At 52.6% G+C, this 15,711-nt stretch overlaps 1 protein-coding gene across 1 annotated transcript; it reads right to left on the reverse strand.

Moving 5' to 3' along the window:
* Nucleotides 1-7,090: 7,090 nt before the first annotated feature.
* Nucleotides 7,091-10,856, reverse strand: LOC138121201 (perilipin-3-like). Its single transcript, XM_069034459.1, has 8 exons — nt 10,728-10,856; nt 10,262-10,337; nt 9,376-9,571; nt 9,006-9,088; nt 8,519-8,774; nt 7,956-8,155; nt 7,693-7,821; nt 7,091-7,584 (listed from the first exon to the last, which is right to left on the reverse strand). The coding sequence occupies exons 1-8, from the start codon at nt 10,775-10,777 to the stop codon at nt 7,180-7,182; spliced, it is 1,395 nt and encodes a 464-aa protein (XP_068890560.1). The 5' UTR covers nt 10,778-10,856; the 3' UTR covers nt 7,091-7,179.
* Nucleotides 10,857-15,711: the final 4,855 nt, after the last annotated feature.

Here is a 15,711-nt window from a genome sequence, read left to right on the forward strand (position 1 = left end):
TGCCCCTGGGCGCAGCAGCTCCCACTGGGATGATGTCATTTGATGGGCCATGCAGTGAGGCTTGGTGGCCCGTGAGCAGAAGATACGGCCCGGAGGGAGTTATCAGGGATGTGTCATGGAGGAGATAAAGAACCCTGCCCCAGCTGGTTTCAACAGCTGGTGATAGAATGCTGGATTTTGGTTACATCTTACACCTTACAACCTGAGACATGCTGAGACACAACGTGTGCCCCATCAGCAACTGGATGGGGAGGTACAGGGCACGATTCAGGTACCTATTTACAGGTAGGGAAGAAATAGCATAGATTAGGATTCAGCGTATGTTATCTACTACAGTGGTCTCTGTGTTTTATTGCCGTGCAGTAAATAGTCTGTTTAAAGTCTTATTATGTCTGTTAGGTTTGTGTCTGTTAAATAAATAATTCATTTTGTAATAGACCTGATTGGGCATTATTAAAGAACTTGTGAACAAGAGTGGGTTTTGGGGTGTTGGCCAGCCCAATAAAGCTCCTGCCTGCTGCCAAAGGCAGCACTTATCTAAGCTCCCATCTCCATTTGTATCAGCCCTCTGCCCCTGCTGCTCCAGGCACAGGGACACAGCTCTGAGTGACAGCAGCAGGGAGCTGGGGGAGCCCAGACACCCCAAAGTGTCACCTGCTGGTCCTGCCCTCTCCCTCCCAATTCCCATTTATTGATGAGTCTGGACTTCAGCTCTTTGTCTCAAGCACGTGTGCCTGACCCCTCTGGGAAAGTGAAGGTTATGCCACAGCACTCATCCTTCAAAGCCTTCCAATCCCACAGGAAAACAGCACTTCAGGGCTTGTCCTGCTGTGTTCCAGCACTGCTTTATGGATTAGCCAGCAGCAGGTGTGCTCCGGGGCTGTTTCAGTATGAGCAGGAAAGAAAAATACATGTGAAAAAATAAAATTAAAAACCCCAAACCCAAGCAGAGCCTTCACTTGAGGGTGGCCTTGGTGCTGCAGGGGCAAGGGCAGGCAACAGTCAGAGGGGTGTCCATCAAAATCCAGCATGGGCACAAAGGGAGGTGGGAATATTTAGCTCTCAGTCCTTCTTTTAGGAAAGCACAATAGGATCATCCAACCTGGGGAGCATGTCCAGGGCAGGGAACAGAGCTGGGAAGGGGCTGGAGCCCCAGGAGCAGCTGAGGGAGCTGGAAAGGGGCTCGGCCTGGAGAAAAGGAGGCTCAGGGGGGACCTTGTGGCTCTGCACAAGTCCCTGACAGGAGGGGGCAGCCGGGGGGGTCGGGCTCTGCTCCCAGGGAACAGGGACAGGAGAGAGGGAACGGCCTCAGGCTGGGCCAGGGGAGGCTCAGGGTGGACAGCAGGGGAAATTTCTTCATGCAAAGGCTAAAAAAGACCTCCAAGCTCATCAAGCCCAGTCATTAACCCAGTACCATCATGCAGGCAGAGAATAAAACTGGGTCTGAAAGCAGGAATTTAATACAAAACAAAATTGCAACAATGGTTGTCTCAAGTGGGATGTCCAGGCTTCCAGCCAGCCCTGTGAGCTCCTGTCAGCACCAAGCCTCCTTCAACCTGGCCTGGAACACTGCCAGGCATCCAGGGGCAGCCACAGCTTCTCTGGGCACCCTGTGCCAGGGCCTCCCCACCCTCACAGGGAACAATTCCTTCCCAGTTTCCCACCTATACCTCCACTCTTTCAGTTCAAAGCCACTCCCCTTGTCCTATCACAGCGCACAGGCTCAGGACCACCTCAGGTCTGATCCTTCCCTGCTACAACCACTTCTCCAGTGCCCAAACCTTCAGTGAAGCACAAAACCCTTCCTGCTCTGTGTGCCTGAGGCTCATTGTCCCTCCTTGGGGCCATGGTTCAGCCTCCCCAGGAGGATGAGGGGGCCCAAAGCACCCACAATACCACCCAAACTGAGTGTCACGCCCTGATCTGCTGGGGGTCAGTGGGAGGGGACACAAGGCAGCCAACAGGAGACATCACAAGCAAAAATACTTCAAACCCCTAAAGCTGCTTTTTTTCTACTCCACAAAGTGACAGGTGCTCCCAATCAGTCTCTCACAAGGTAAACACTGCATGTGGGTTGTAATTTGTTTAGCAAGCCTTCTATTTCCAGCTGTAATTACCCCATCAAGGCAGCTAAACGAAGATGACATTTCCAGTGACCTTCAGCTCCCAGCTGCCATCGCCATCCCACAGGGGAGACGGAGCAGGGAGGGGACACAGCACAACGGGCCCCAGGTGAGAGGTGCCTGGGAGCTGCCAGCCAGGTGTTCCTCCAAAATCAGCCAGCACAAGGCAGAGCAGGGTTCTAGGGAGGACAGCAGACCCAAAATGCTGGATTTCTCTGCCAGGGAAAAGGCCGCTCTAGTTGGTATTTGCTCAAATGGGAGAGCTCAGGATGTGTTTCCTCATGGAACATCCTGCAGAACCGAGGTACGTGGGGATAGCACCCTGCAGGATGGTCCGTGCAGGAGGGCTCACGTGCAGTGTAAGTATTTTGGGGTTCCCCTTGCAAAGGAATTGGGTTTTCTCCAACATTCACTCGCCAAAGGGCAGAGATGGTATTTTGCCTCGCACTGAGACACCCAGTGAGTCAACTTGATAAGATACACACACAGAGCCCTTAAAATAACTAAAAAAAGGAACTTCCAGTTCTTTTCCATCTGGTTCCTCTCCTGCTCTCCAGACTTCTGCACCTTGCCCCAGGTGAGCCCATCCCTGTCCAGCATTCCCTGCTGCTTCTCTGCTCCCATCCTCCAGACACTCAGTTTACCCCTCCTCCCCCTCACTCACTGAATTCTCACCTTTAATCCCAATCCATCTTGGAGGATTTTCCACTGTTTTTCCATCCAGCCTCTCACCTCTGGCTGTCCCCAGCCCTCCTGGTGTCTTCTCCTCCAGGTCTCTCATGCTTTGCCATTGCACCTCACCCCTGCCTTAGTCTCAAAGTTCTTCCCACCCTTCCCAGCTGTTCCTTTCCCAGATCATCCCCTCTAACAGCTCCCATGGCACCTTGCCTTCCAGGGCACCTGGGGAGAGCCAGGCAGGAATTTGTGCCTCCTGCACTAAGCTCCTGTCACTTTATGAAGCAAGAATAACAAAAACAGGAATTAAAAAGTGAAATCCATGCAGAGAATGGCACAAAATCCAATCATGTCAGCATGGTTAATCACCCTCCAGACCACCGCCCCTGAATTCCACTGCTGGAGGAGCTCAAGCCATGGCTGGATCTAAGTAAAGACAGGAATCAGGGAGTCCAGGAAGCCAATGCTGCAAATGAGCTGCTCCTGCAAATGGATTTTGCTTTCCACAGGGGCAGCTCCAGTGGCCAGAGGCAGCAGAGCAGGGTAACAACTCGCTGGCCATGCTCTGTACCCACAGGAGGAGCTGGGCCCTGTTTGCTGCAGCAAAGGGCAGCCCAGCATCGATCAGGGCAGCAGCCTGTCAGTGCTGGAAGCATCAGGGGCTTTAACAAGCCCTGCAAAGATCGTTTGGAATTGTCACAAGCTCACACTTGGTTTACAAGGCAGCCTGAAGCAGATTTATTGACCTCCTGCACCATCCTCAGGGTGCAGAGGGAAGGAAAGCAAAGGAATGCTCAAAGTCCAGCTCAAAGGCCAGCCAGGACCTGCCACAAGAGGCCCCTGGCAGAAGCATCTGAACGAGGGAAGAGCTGAATGCTGACAGCAGCAAAGATTCTGGCTGGAAAAGCATTGGAATGCTTCAAGAGGGAGTGCAGGGCACTGCAGAGTGACAGCACTGCAAGCACCTGTGTCCTCTCCAACAAACTGGTGTTCTCCAGGGCTCCCAAACCCACACTGATCTCACCTGGCTGCTGCAGGCTGGCACCATCCAGCTCAGACAGCAGGGAAATCCCTCCAGGTTTCTCTCCCCTGCCCTGGAACTCTTGGCTTCCTCTAACAAGAGGAGATGTAGTAGGAAAGGAAGGGGACAGGGGAGGGGACACGAGGAAAGCACAGAGCCAAGCACAAAGCTCCTGCCTGCCCACATCAGCCACCAGAGCAGGGCCCACAATCTGATTTTACTCCCACATTGATCAGCCACAGCAACTTCAACCCATCTCATTCCAAATTAATTCCAATGAGTTTTGAACATCTTGAAGTTTTCCAATCACAAGAACTTAGGGTGACACAGAAATTGGAACCCAGAGAGCTCCTGGCTCTGCAGGGCCCCAGCTCCTTGAGCAGCCCTTCAGGGAGGCCTCAAACCTTTACAAACTCAGTGTACTCTGCAGCAAGTAACAACACAGCTTTGTAGGAGGGATGACAATGCCCAAGAGTGACAGGAAACATGGAAGTGAGAGGAGGAAATTAAGCTCCTTGCAAGCAGCTACAGAGCTTTTGCCTTTCAGCACTTGCTGAGAACCAATCTGTTGCCTTAACAAAGCTGCTTGGGAAACTCTCCTTAAGCCATTCCCCCTGCCAGATGGGAAAACATGGAACAAGTTGGTTAATGCCTCCTAATTGCACTCGTAAAATAAGTGTCAGCCTGCTGGAGTGATGCCCAAGGAGGCCTCCACCCAACACCAGCACATTCATTCCCTGACCTCCAGGTCAGGTATTTGAGCAGAGAACAGCAGGGGCTGCAGGAAGATCAGCAGAAGGACATGAATGCGAGAATGAAATAATTAAAACGTTGAGCAAACTGGCAGAGGGACACAGTGGCATCCACCAAAAGTGGAACAAGAAGCAAGTCCCCCTGTGAGTGCATTTAAAGCTTAAACCAGCCCAGAACTGCGCTGGCACACGGGGGCACAGCAGCAGCAGGGGAGGGTGAGACCCAATCACCAGGGCAATAATTACCAGAAGCAAGGAACACTGCATCATTCCCAAGGGCTGCTGAGAGCCAGAGGAGGTGCCTCAAGGCACGTCTTCCCTGCCAAGGTGTTTGCTTAGGACTGTCACATTACCAACACATTGCTCATTTCTATCCAAAATTACTCAAAATAAGCATGGATAGTCAGGCAAAAGCTTGGAGACAACGAAGAACAACCTGGATACTTTCCCAGAGCCCAGAGGAGTTTCAGCCTTAAACACCGCAGGAAGCCAGTGCATTCATCTTTCCCAGCTCCTTCCCACCTTGATCCCCTGCTGTCTCTGCAGCACAGATGAAAACAGATCAGATGAGAAAGTCAAACTACTCCCATGTGCAGCTACTCAGAGTTTTCCTTCTTGCTTGGTGTAGGAAGTCCCCGTGGCTCCCTGAATCTTTGGGTGTTAAACAGTCAAACAGGGAGAGGCTTCCACTCCAGTGCTTAAAGGGGCTCCAAGAGAGCTGGAGAGGGACTTTGGACAAGGGATGGAGGAACAGGACACAGGGAATGGCTTCCCACTGCCAGAGGGCAGGGTTAGATGGGATACTGGGATGAAATTCTTCCCTCTGAGGGTGGGGAGGCCCTGGCACAGGGTGCCCAGAGAAGCTGTGGCTGCCCCTGGATCCCTGGCAGTGTCCAAGGCCAGGTTGGATGGGGCTTGGAGCAACCTGGGGTAGTGGAAGGTGTCCCTGCCCATGGCAGGGGTTTGGAATTAAATGATCTTTAAGGTCTCTTCCAACCCAACCCATTCTGAAATTCGGTGATTTGAGGAGAGGCTGAGAAACCAGATCTGGGCATGATGTTGTCCAGCTTCACAAACCTTGGATAAATCACCCTTTAATGAACCAGGCAGATGGACTGTGGGAGTAGAAAGGGCTTTGTTTGCCCACAAGTATCCAAGCAAAGCACAATGGAAGTTTAATCAATTAACAGCTTCCATGTGGTTTTGCTGAGTATAAAACAAGGAGGCACCATGGCTTGCATTGGCATGAGCTGCTCACATCCTCAGACAAGTGAATATTTAGCCAATAATTCTGATTTTTTTGGCAACAAAGGGCATCTTTGTTATTCATCTGTTTACTTGTGGTTTACTTGTGGTTTAATTGTGGCTAAGACACAGCAGGGTATCAGATCTTAACCCAAGCTCCTCTCTAATGGGATATCCAGCATCATCCCTGCCATTTATCTCTCACACCTCAGCAACACCTTGGCCTGGCAACCTCATTTGCCTGATTATTGCCTTCAGCACGAACTGGTTGCTACAGGAAGAAGACACTTGTCTGGTACCGGGCATGCTGAGCTCAGGGAATCAGGATCCAAACCTTTCCTGCCTGAGGGGGTTGTGTTGCATCAAGGAATAATCGCTGCCCAAACAGTCCTGCCTCAGCACAAAGCCTGTACACACAGGGCTGGAGGAGGAGCAGTGCTGCTGGAAAAGTGGTCACTTTTATGTAAGAGAGGAGGAAGTTCCACCTCTTCAAGCCCACATTCACCATCCACAAAAAAAGCCCCCTCCCCAGTCCCTCTTTCTGACCCTCATGGAATAATTTCAATTATCTTTAAATTAAAAAAATAACTCTGGAAGAAGCGGTACTCACATGAGAGCAGATTCCACTTCTGGTCTTGAAGACAGAAGGATGAGAAGCCAGGAGCAGAGCTTTCATCTCCAAGTCCCACAGGCACCCGATCCATTTCCTGGCCAGTCTGAGGGCACTGGGCTCCCCAGCCTCTTCCAAAGGGAGCTGGACATAGCACTGGAAGAGCTCTGAGCTCCCCAGAAACGCCTGGTCAGGAGAGGGCAATGCTGACAGCAAGTGTCTGTCACCCACCCCCGGTGCCTCTCCATCAGAGATGCCACAGCTCTCCCAGGCCTGTTCTCCCACACCTCCCATCCCACCAAACCGAAACCTTCCCCAGGCAGCAGCAGATAAACACAGGAGGAGAACTCAGCCTTGGAAGAGCAATGCCAAGGGATGCCAGGGCTCTGGCAGCTCCCCCAAGCATGGGACAGGACCAGCCGGGCCGCCAGGCTCGGGGGAGAGGAGGAATTAGAGCTTCCTAGGACAACGTCAGGGCTTACCAGCTGTGATCCTTCCTGTAGCACTGACTGCACCTCCTGAGTCCCCGAGGGCACAGTGGAATCCCATCGAGGAATAGATGGGAAGAGTACAGTTCACACCCACTGAGCAATACTCAGTCTTTGTCCAAGAGACACCAGAGCCAGGGGGTTTGTATGCAGCAGCTTTATTTTAAGCAGTTATGACCCAGTACCAGCAGCTTTTAGGAAGACAGTTCTCTACACTTTACACTTACTGAGGGTTTAATGCCAACAGCAATTACTCTTTTCCCCTTTACATGGGGGTGCTGGAGGTTTCCAGATGCCCAGCTCCTGCTGCCTCTGCCTCCTTCTCCTGGGAGGATCGATCCTCCTGGCAGGGTTCCTCCTCCTCCCTGGGGGAGAAGGGTCCCACCAGCCAGGACAGAGGAGTGTTGTGCTTCAGGTAATCCAGCAGCTCCTCCATGTACTCCTGGATCACAGCCAGCCTCCTCTGGCTCAAGACACTGCTGGACAAATCCTGGAAGGATTTTGCCGCTGAGAAAGCAGCAGACAGCTCCTGGATAGCACTGAGAGCCTGTTTCACCTTGTCCTGCAGGCTGCAGGGAAGGCCCTGGATGGCAGCCACTACCCCACAGCAGGTGAGGTGCAGCTGCTGGGTGATCCTGCATGCCATGAGCAGGGTCAGAGACTCCATCTCCTGGGAGGAGGCAAGAAGGACAAGATCAGGAATAAGTCACTTAATTAAAAAAAAACCAAAAAACAAAGGGATAACCAGAGCCCTTTGCCTCCCTCCCCAGGAAGGCACCTCTGGCTCTGCAGGGCTTTCATCTCCACTCTCTTTGAGGTACTTCCTACTCCAGTCCAGCCACATCTGGTGTAGTTTCTCCTGCCCCTCCTGAAGCTTTTGATCAAATCCTTGCTTAAACGCCTCAATCTGTGGCAGGGGAAGATCAGAGTGTCAAGACAGACAGATTGGCTGGGGAATTGCAAAGCTTTTCACCACAGCAATGAAGGGGAGACAAGACCAAGGCTTTGGTCCCCTCCTGCCAAGGTCTGGGCTCTACCTACCAGCTCGATGATGCAGTGGAGCTGTGCCAGGGCCCCCTGCATGCCCTGCCAGGCCTGCTTCATCCTGGCTGTGGAGTGCAGGTGGGCAAAGAGGCGAAGTTCCTCTGAGAGAGAGCCCAGGCGCACAAAGTACCTCCTCTGCTCCCGCTGCTGCTCCAGGGGTGCCACGTCTGTGCCCTCCTCACACGCTGCCAGCTGGGCTGGGGACACAGGCAGTGCCTGAGTCACCAGAGGTGCCACAGTAATGGGCTCACGAGATCCCAGACTGGGAGCCAGGTACTCTCCAGTGTGGCACTGGCACAGGGTGCCCAGAGAAGCTGTCCAAGGGTCCCTGGAAATGTCCAAGGCCAGGCTGGACAGGGCTTGGAGCAACCTGGGATAGTGGAAGGTGCCCATGCCCATGGTGAGAAGCCCAAAGTGAGCTTTAAGGTCCCTTCCAGCCCAAACCATTCTGGGATTCTCTTCCCATTAGCCCCATTCCAGAGTAGTGGGGTGAGGAATGGGGCTGACCATCCCCAGTTTAATCATTCCCACTTCAATAGCCACTGACACCCTTTCCTTACCTAGTTCATCATTTCCAATAGGGAGAGAGCCACCTTCTGCTCTCCCCAGCACAGCCTCTGCTCCACAGACACCTGTGTGTCCCACTCCAGGCTCCAGAACCACCCCAGCAGTGCCGGGCACCGTGGGTCTGGTATCCCCCATGCTGCTCTGCAAAGCCTCCTTGGTAACATCCATCACCTCCAGCACTTTGCTGCTCACAGCATCCTTCACATCAGCCCCTCTGGATGACACCAGCTCCTTCGTGTCAGAGAGAATCTGGGGAAGAGGAGGAATGGCAGATAATGCAGTGGGTTGTGTCTTGCACCGCAATTCTGAACTGCACCAAGAGGACAAACAGCACAGTGTCAGGCGAGTGTTTACTCTTGTAGGAACTTGCATCACACACTCAGGTCCTCACACAAGAGCCTACATCGCTCCCAGGCTTAGAAACCCCCCAAGAACCAGGCCCCTCTGCCTGCCAGGGACAGCACAGCCTCGAGTCCTTACCTGTTCCACTGGCTTTTGAAAGAGCGGCAGCTTCTCCCCCAGTTTCTCCAAACCCTTGGAAGCATATTCACTCGCTGCAGCAACTGAAGAGAGAACCAAAACAAGTGTCAAAACTTGGTTTTCTGCAATTTCACCTCAAGTTCCACCTTGCAAAAATCAGTTTTAGGGAGGTCAGCATCAGAGCCAATCCCCGAGTCTCCATCACACTGCTGGGATCAGGGCTCAGCTTTAGCCTTGTTTAGAAGCCAGGAGCTGTCCTTTCACTGTGGTGATAGAGAGGTGCATTTCTTCATCCCAGCACTCCTCCCAGGTGTGGGAGGAGCCAGGGAGTCCCTCCCAGGCAGGGGCCTGCCCTTCCCCAGGGGATTACCGTGGGGCTCCAGGGTGGCCAGCACTGGCTGCACGCAGCTGGCCGTGGCCTCGGTCACACTCTGCACTCCTTTCTCTGCAGCATCACACGCAGACCTCAGGTAGGGGTGGCTCTCCTTGGTGGAGGCATAAGCTGCAGAAACCACGTCACAGGCAGAGCTCACCAGGCTCAGATTGGCCAACTCCTTCACTGCAGCCTACAAGAGCAAAGAAAAATGCAGCCATGAAGCTCCAACCGTGGCCCTGAGCAGTTTTGCCCTGAAATTCCCTGTTTGGGGGGGAGATGTCACCAAATCACCTGGCCTGGCTGAGGGAGAAACTCTTGCCTTGCTCACACACTTAATTAAATCCCTAACTCAGCTGTCACACGAGCTGGGAAGCTTTGGCATTAATGACGGACCACCCCAGGAAAATTCTCCTCTGACACAAAGAACATCCAAGTTTGGGGGCAAGCTCAATTCTTCTGCCACATACCCATCTCCAGTTCACCTGGAACAGTTATTCAACAAGTCAATGTCCCAGGAAAAGCCCCAGCAGGCAGGGCTGAGTTGGTTTTAAGCTGACAGGCTTCACCCTCTCCTGCAGGGATGCTGCTGGTCACAAGAGCAGCAGGTCTCGGGGATGCTGGAACATTGGAATCTTTCCATAGGAGCACTGATTGCAGCAAGCCAGGATCTTGAGTTAGAGAAACATCTTTCCTGGCCAAGAACCAGCCAGTTTTGCTTAGCCTAAGAGGCTACAGGGACTTTTGGCCCACATTTTTGTATATGTTATCAGCCAGAAGCTGCAGGACACAGCCTGAGCAGAGGAAACTCCTCCTTTTTGGGGGCTCAGCTCCCCTCAGCCGCAGCAGGACCACCTCCCCACATCCCACAGGGAGCACCTACCTCCTCCTCCTCCATCTCTGGGGAGCTCTGGACAACCTCCTCTTTGTCAGGCATAGCAGAGGCCATGGCAGCTGGACTGCAAGGAACACCAAGGCTTTAGGGAAAGATCCCCCTTCCGAGGGGACACTTCCCTCTAAGGTCATAAAAGAGAGAAGTTCCTTTACTCCCTATTCAGGGGAAACCCCTGAAATGGCCTCAGAGGAGGGGATCTGTGCCCCTTGCAAATCTACCTGGTTTATGATGATCAAAGGAGCAAGGACATTCTTCCCTCACCCCAGAGACCAAATATTATCCATATATTTAGGAGAGGCACAAGGTACCTCCTTCCTTCCTACCGAGGAATTCTTGAACAAACAAAATAACAGCAGAACTGGGGGAAAAGAGCGCTCAAGGCTCTGCCCTGCTGTTATCACACCCCAACACCTGAATATTCCCCCTGCAAATGCCAGAACAGGACCTTTTTTACCTGCAGGAAGCAAGCAAACCACCAGCAAGGAAGAACCAGACACCCACCATGCCCCATCAGCCCCTCCTGCCTTTTTATAGTGCCTAGGATGGGGTAAGGAGGGACCCTCAGGGCCTGGCAGCTCTGGGGAGCAGCAGGAAGGAGCCAGTCCCTGTCCTGGCCGATTAGAGGGGATTAGGGCTGAAATGGGCCCTGCTGTGGCTCGTTAATTACTCTGTAATTAGGCAGGTACACCTCGCCATGTGTAAAGCAGCTTCACCTGGAGGCCTCCATTCCATCAGCAATGACTGTGGGAATGTGTGAAGCAGTTTCCCGTTCCTAATTAGTGATATTTAATGATTAATCATGTTCTAGATTAGGGATGAGCAATAAGATTTTGGGTTATTTAAGGAGAACTTAATCTCTAAGATTGAGGTGCCACAATCCTTTGCCAGCCACGTTCAGGGGTCTGTGACCAGGTGTGTACAGGTCTCCTTTTGTCCCTGGATTCTGAGCATCGCAAGAAATTGAGTTTATTTATTTATTAAAATGGTTTTTCTGATAGCAGACACTAAGTACCAAAGATCACCATTTTTTCACTAAATATATGGCGTTATCTGTGCTTTCTCAGGCACATTTAATGGTAAACTCAGTGTTAGAAAAAGATTAAAAAACCACTTTGGGATGGCCCTGGCTGCACGAGGATCACACTCTCATGCAGTTTGCTGGGTGAGGAGCCTGGGTGATTGTGAGGCTGCCAAACAAACCTGTTTAATGGCCATGGAGCTGCTGCAAGCACAATGCTGGAGGCTCATGCAGGAAATCTGGGGGTTGTGGCATACTGTCCCTTATCAGAGCTCACGCTCACCATAACAGAGGCCACCAGAGTAATCACTGAAATGTCTCAGGATGTTCCCTGGGGTCTGTGCTGCAGGAGAGGGGAAAAAACCCCCCCAAGTACACCCTGTCCTCCAGACAAGCCCTGGAGCAGTGCTGAAGTGCTGCTGGAGGATCCACCAGCCTGGAACACCTGGAGGGAGGAGCAGTGGTTGTGCTTTGCCTCAAGGTTTGTCTTTCTGGTTTGGGCTGTGACAGCAGCAGCCCTGGAATGTGTCACCCTCTGGCACAGAGCTCCCACTGCTCAGCTCTCACTGCTCCTGCAAGGCTTTGGGTGACCAGGCAGTCACCTCACACAGGGACTAAAAGGTCCTTGGTGGCCTGAGATGTCCAGGCAGTCCCCTCTGCCTGCAGCAGTAACAGCCTCGAGTTCCACCAGGGGAGGTTTAGGTTGGATATTGGGAAAAATTTCCTCACCCAAAGGGTGGTCAGGCATTAGAACAGCTGCCCAGGGCACTGGTGGAATCACCGTCCCTGCAAGTGCTCAGAAAAGCTGTGGGTGTGGGGCCTGGGGATGTGGTTTGCTGGTGGAGTTGGCAGTGCTGGGGGAATAGTTGGACTTGATGATCTTAAGTGCCTTTTCCACCCTTAATAATTCCATGATTCCCTGCTTATGATTCCACCTTCTGACGACGTTTACAGGGCAAATCAGATTTTGAACCTGTGGAAATGGGAGCTCCCGTGTTCCCGAGGATGAGCTCCATCTGGCTCATCAGCACAAGCCACAGCCCCAAGGCTGCCAGAGCTCCAGGAGCCTTTGGACAATGCCCTCAGGGATGCACAGGGTGGGACTGTTGGGGTGTCTGGACTCCATGATCCTTGTGGGTCCCTTCCAGCTCAGGATATTCCATGATCCTATGAGAGAAAAACGGCACGGGAAGAGGCCGAAACAGGCATTGGCTGCACCTTTTTCCCATAATCCACACAATTTCAGCCAAGTTCTCAGCGCTACAGGCTAGTTCTCACCTGGGTCTCTCTGCAGCTACAACCCCTCAGGGGGTGCATTTGTGTGTGTGTGGCTGGGGAGGTCTCTCTTCCCTGCTGAGACCACCTGTTTTGAAGAAAAGGCACCACCCAAGGCAGGGGCAGGGAGAGAGAGGTGCTGTGGTGCTGGGAAGGGCACAAGTTGTGTGTAAATCCAGGACAGAATTGATGGGAAGGGACTCCACCAGGTCCTGGCAGCTGCTGGTGCTGGAGGAACCGGAGAAGCCACCAGCTCGGTCAGTGCCAGAGGTGCCAGGGAAGTTTGGGCTGTAAATGAATCACCATTGCTGTGCTGATGGCTGCACTGGTGTTTGAAGCCCAGAGAGCTCCTGTGGAAGAGCAGGAGCACAGCCGGTGGATGCTGTATCCATGACAACAGCTCCTTCCACCCTCAGCCGTCTCACAGCAATTGGAACTGGCCATCCCAGTGCTAATGATGGGAATGGAGAGGCTGGAGCACTGGGCTGGCCTTGAGGACGGTGGGACTGAGTCCTCAGCCCTGCCAGCTGCCTGTGGGGTGACTTTGTCTGAGGCTGCTGGGTGTTGTGTCTCAGCTCCTCCACCTTTCAAATGGGGTCCATGGGTTTGACCTTTTCCCACAACAGGCTTTGGGATCTGCTGATGCCAAGTGCCAGGTGAGAGCTGGGGCTACTGAGAGTAAACTCCACACTCACCACTGGGAAAGCACATCCTGCTCGAGTCACAGCCCCCTCAGCCAGAGAAATAAGAGTTGCCCAGAGCAGATCTGGCCAGCATAAGTTGCCAAATCCTTGGAGGAGGAGGCACAGCCAGTCTCTGATGTGGCAGGAGCTCATGCAGGAGCAAGGTGGGAGCAGAGCTGCCAGGAGGTCAGGCTGGGCTCTGCTCTCCATCCCATCCTGCTCCTCCTCCAGACACCTGGGGGAAATACATCCAGCAAGGGCATGAAACCTTCTGGAGTGGGTCCAGAGGAGGCCCCAAGGCAATCAGAGGGATAGAGCTTCTCCTCACAGCTTTTCCTCCTGCTGTGAGGAAAAGCTGAAAGAGTTGGGATTGTTCAGCCTGGAAAAGAGAAGGCTCTGGGGTGATCTAATGCAGCCATCCAGTGCCTGAAGGAGCCAACAGGAAAGATGGAGGGAAACTATTGACAAGGGCCTGGAGTGACAAGGGGGAATGGCCTCAAAGTGACAGAGAGTAGGTTTGGATTGGATATTGGGAGGGAATTGTTCCCTGGGAGGGTGGGCAGGCCCTGGCACAGGGTGCCCAGAGCAGCTGTGGCTGCCCCTGGATCCCTGGCAGTGTCCAAGGCCAGGTTGGACGGGGCTTGGAGCAGCCTGGGACAGTAGGAGGTGTCCCTGGGGTCTGGATGAGCTTTAAGGTCCTTCTCAACCCGTCCTGTGATGATTCTATGATGAAACAGCTGCCTGTCCCCCGAGAAGGTGCCTTCCACCAGCATCCGTTGTCGCTGGACCACTGGACAAGTTCTGGCCACAGCAGGCACAGTGGGACACCCATAGGAGACCATCCCCACCCCTCCAAGAGCATCCTTAGAGACTGACACCTGGCTCAGTGCTTGCATTTGGAGGGTTTGCATGGTGCACGTGCACAGAGGGGCTCACAAAGCAGAAGAGGAGCTCTGGGTGCCCCTCTGCCCCACAACACACTTGCTCAGAGTGTCCTGGCCTCTTTCAATCATCTCTGTATCATGCCATCAGCAGGTGGCATATATTTGAAGAGGGTGACCAGCAAACTGTCATAAACACCCCTCAGAAATATTATTTGAAGTCCTTTCCATAAAAAGAAACTGGAGCTTGATGTATGTGCAGAGCACAAAGAATGGGCTCCAGCAGCACATTTTGAAAATCACTGCTTTAGGCAATCTCCTTAGCAGCTTGTTAGATGTTTTATAAGTGTCCTTCCCAGCTCCAAAAGAAATAATACCACTAATGATTGTGTCAGATACAAAATAATTTCACAGCCTTTTTTGTCTGCGAGCTTTCCAATTTCAATAAATCACGTGCCCCTCTGTGCAGCTGAAGGAATCCAAAGCCCTTAGAGCAGGCAGCTTGGCTGGGAAAGAAAATAAAAATAGGAAGGACACCGGGGCCATTTTTTTCCTGTATTAATTCCAGCAATATTTTGTTTGCCTTAGCAAGCCAGGCCTTGCTGAGCTGCGATTCCTGCTCCCACCAGCGCGGCTGAGCGCGCCCGGGGTCCCACGGGGAAGGGCTGGAGAGGGATAATGAGGGAATCTGCACACCCCTGCTTGTTTCACCGGTTTGCAGAGCGGGCTGGCATCCCTGAGAGGGCTGGGGAACATCCCAGCTCCCCAGGGGAGGCGTGGGAGCTGTGCCGTGACGGATCTCCCGCCACATCCCAGGGAAGGGATTTACACGGCTGAGGGGCTAGGGGAGGGCTTTGAGCAGAGAACTGTGGGGACCTGTAAGCTCCCTGTAAATCCCAATGCCCAGGAGATTGTCCTTGTGGACACAGCCACACCTGGGTGACAGCACCAATCCACCAGGAAAAGCTTTCCTGCCAGTGATGTCCTTGGGGACGGCCAGGATGAAGCAGGGCAGCAAGGACACGAGTGCCTTTGTGCTTTACCTCTTGGATTTAAAGATGGGATATTGTATAGGGGAAGTAGAAAACTCGTTTCACACCTCCCTTGAATCATAAAATCATGGAATGGTTTGGGCTGGAAGGAACCTTAAAGCTCATCTTATTCCAACTTCCCTAAAGGGACACCTTCTGCTATCCCAATTTGCTCCAAGCCCCTGCCAACCTGTCCTTAGACACTTCCAGGGATGGGGCAATGGTGAATTTCTTTCTAACAGAATAATTGCAACCCAGGCCAGAGTTATTTTAAATACCCAGAAACAATCAGTAAAAATTCAAATTTCCAGGAAACGTGCATTTCCATTCTTTTGAAACTCCCTGTTGAATTTTCACTGGGAGTTATGGGGGAAAGGGCCCAGGAAACAGTTGTTTACAAACAGGAATTAAATGAGATGCATTGAAAAGAGCAGAGGACGGTGACTTTCCAGTGCCCAGTGCAGTTCCAGACCATGAATAAATAACACTGCCAGACCACCCTCCCTGTGCTGCTTGCATCCACCTGCTCCTGCCCTGAATAACAGCAAAG

Source organism: Aphelocoma coerulescens, chromosome 20, assembly GCF_041296385.1.
Source record: "Aphelocoma coerulescens isolate FSJ_1873_10779 chromosome 20, UR_Acoe_1.0, whole genome shotgun sequence".
NCBI lineage: Eukaryota > Metazoa > Chordata > Aves > Passeriformes > Corvidae > Aphelocoma > Aphelocoma coerulescens.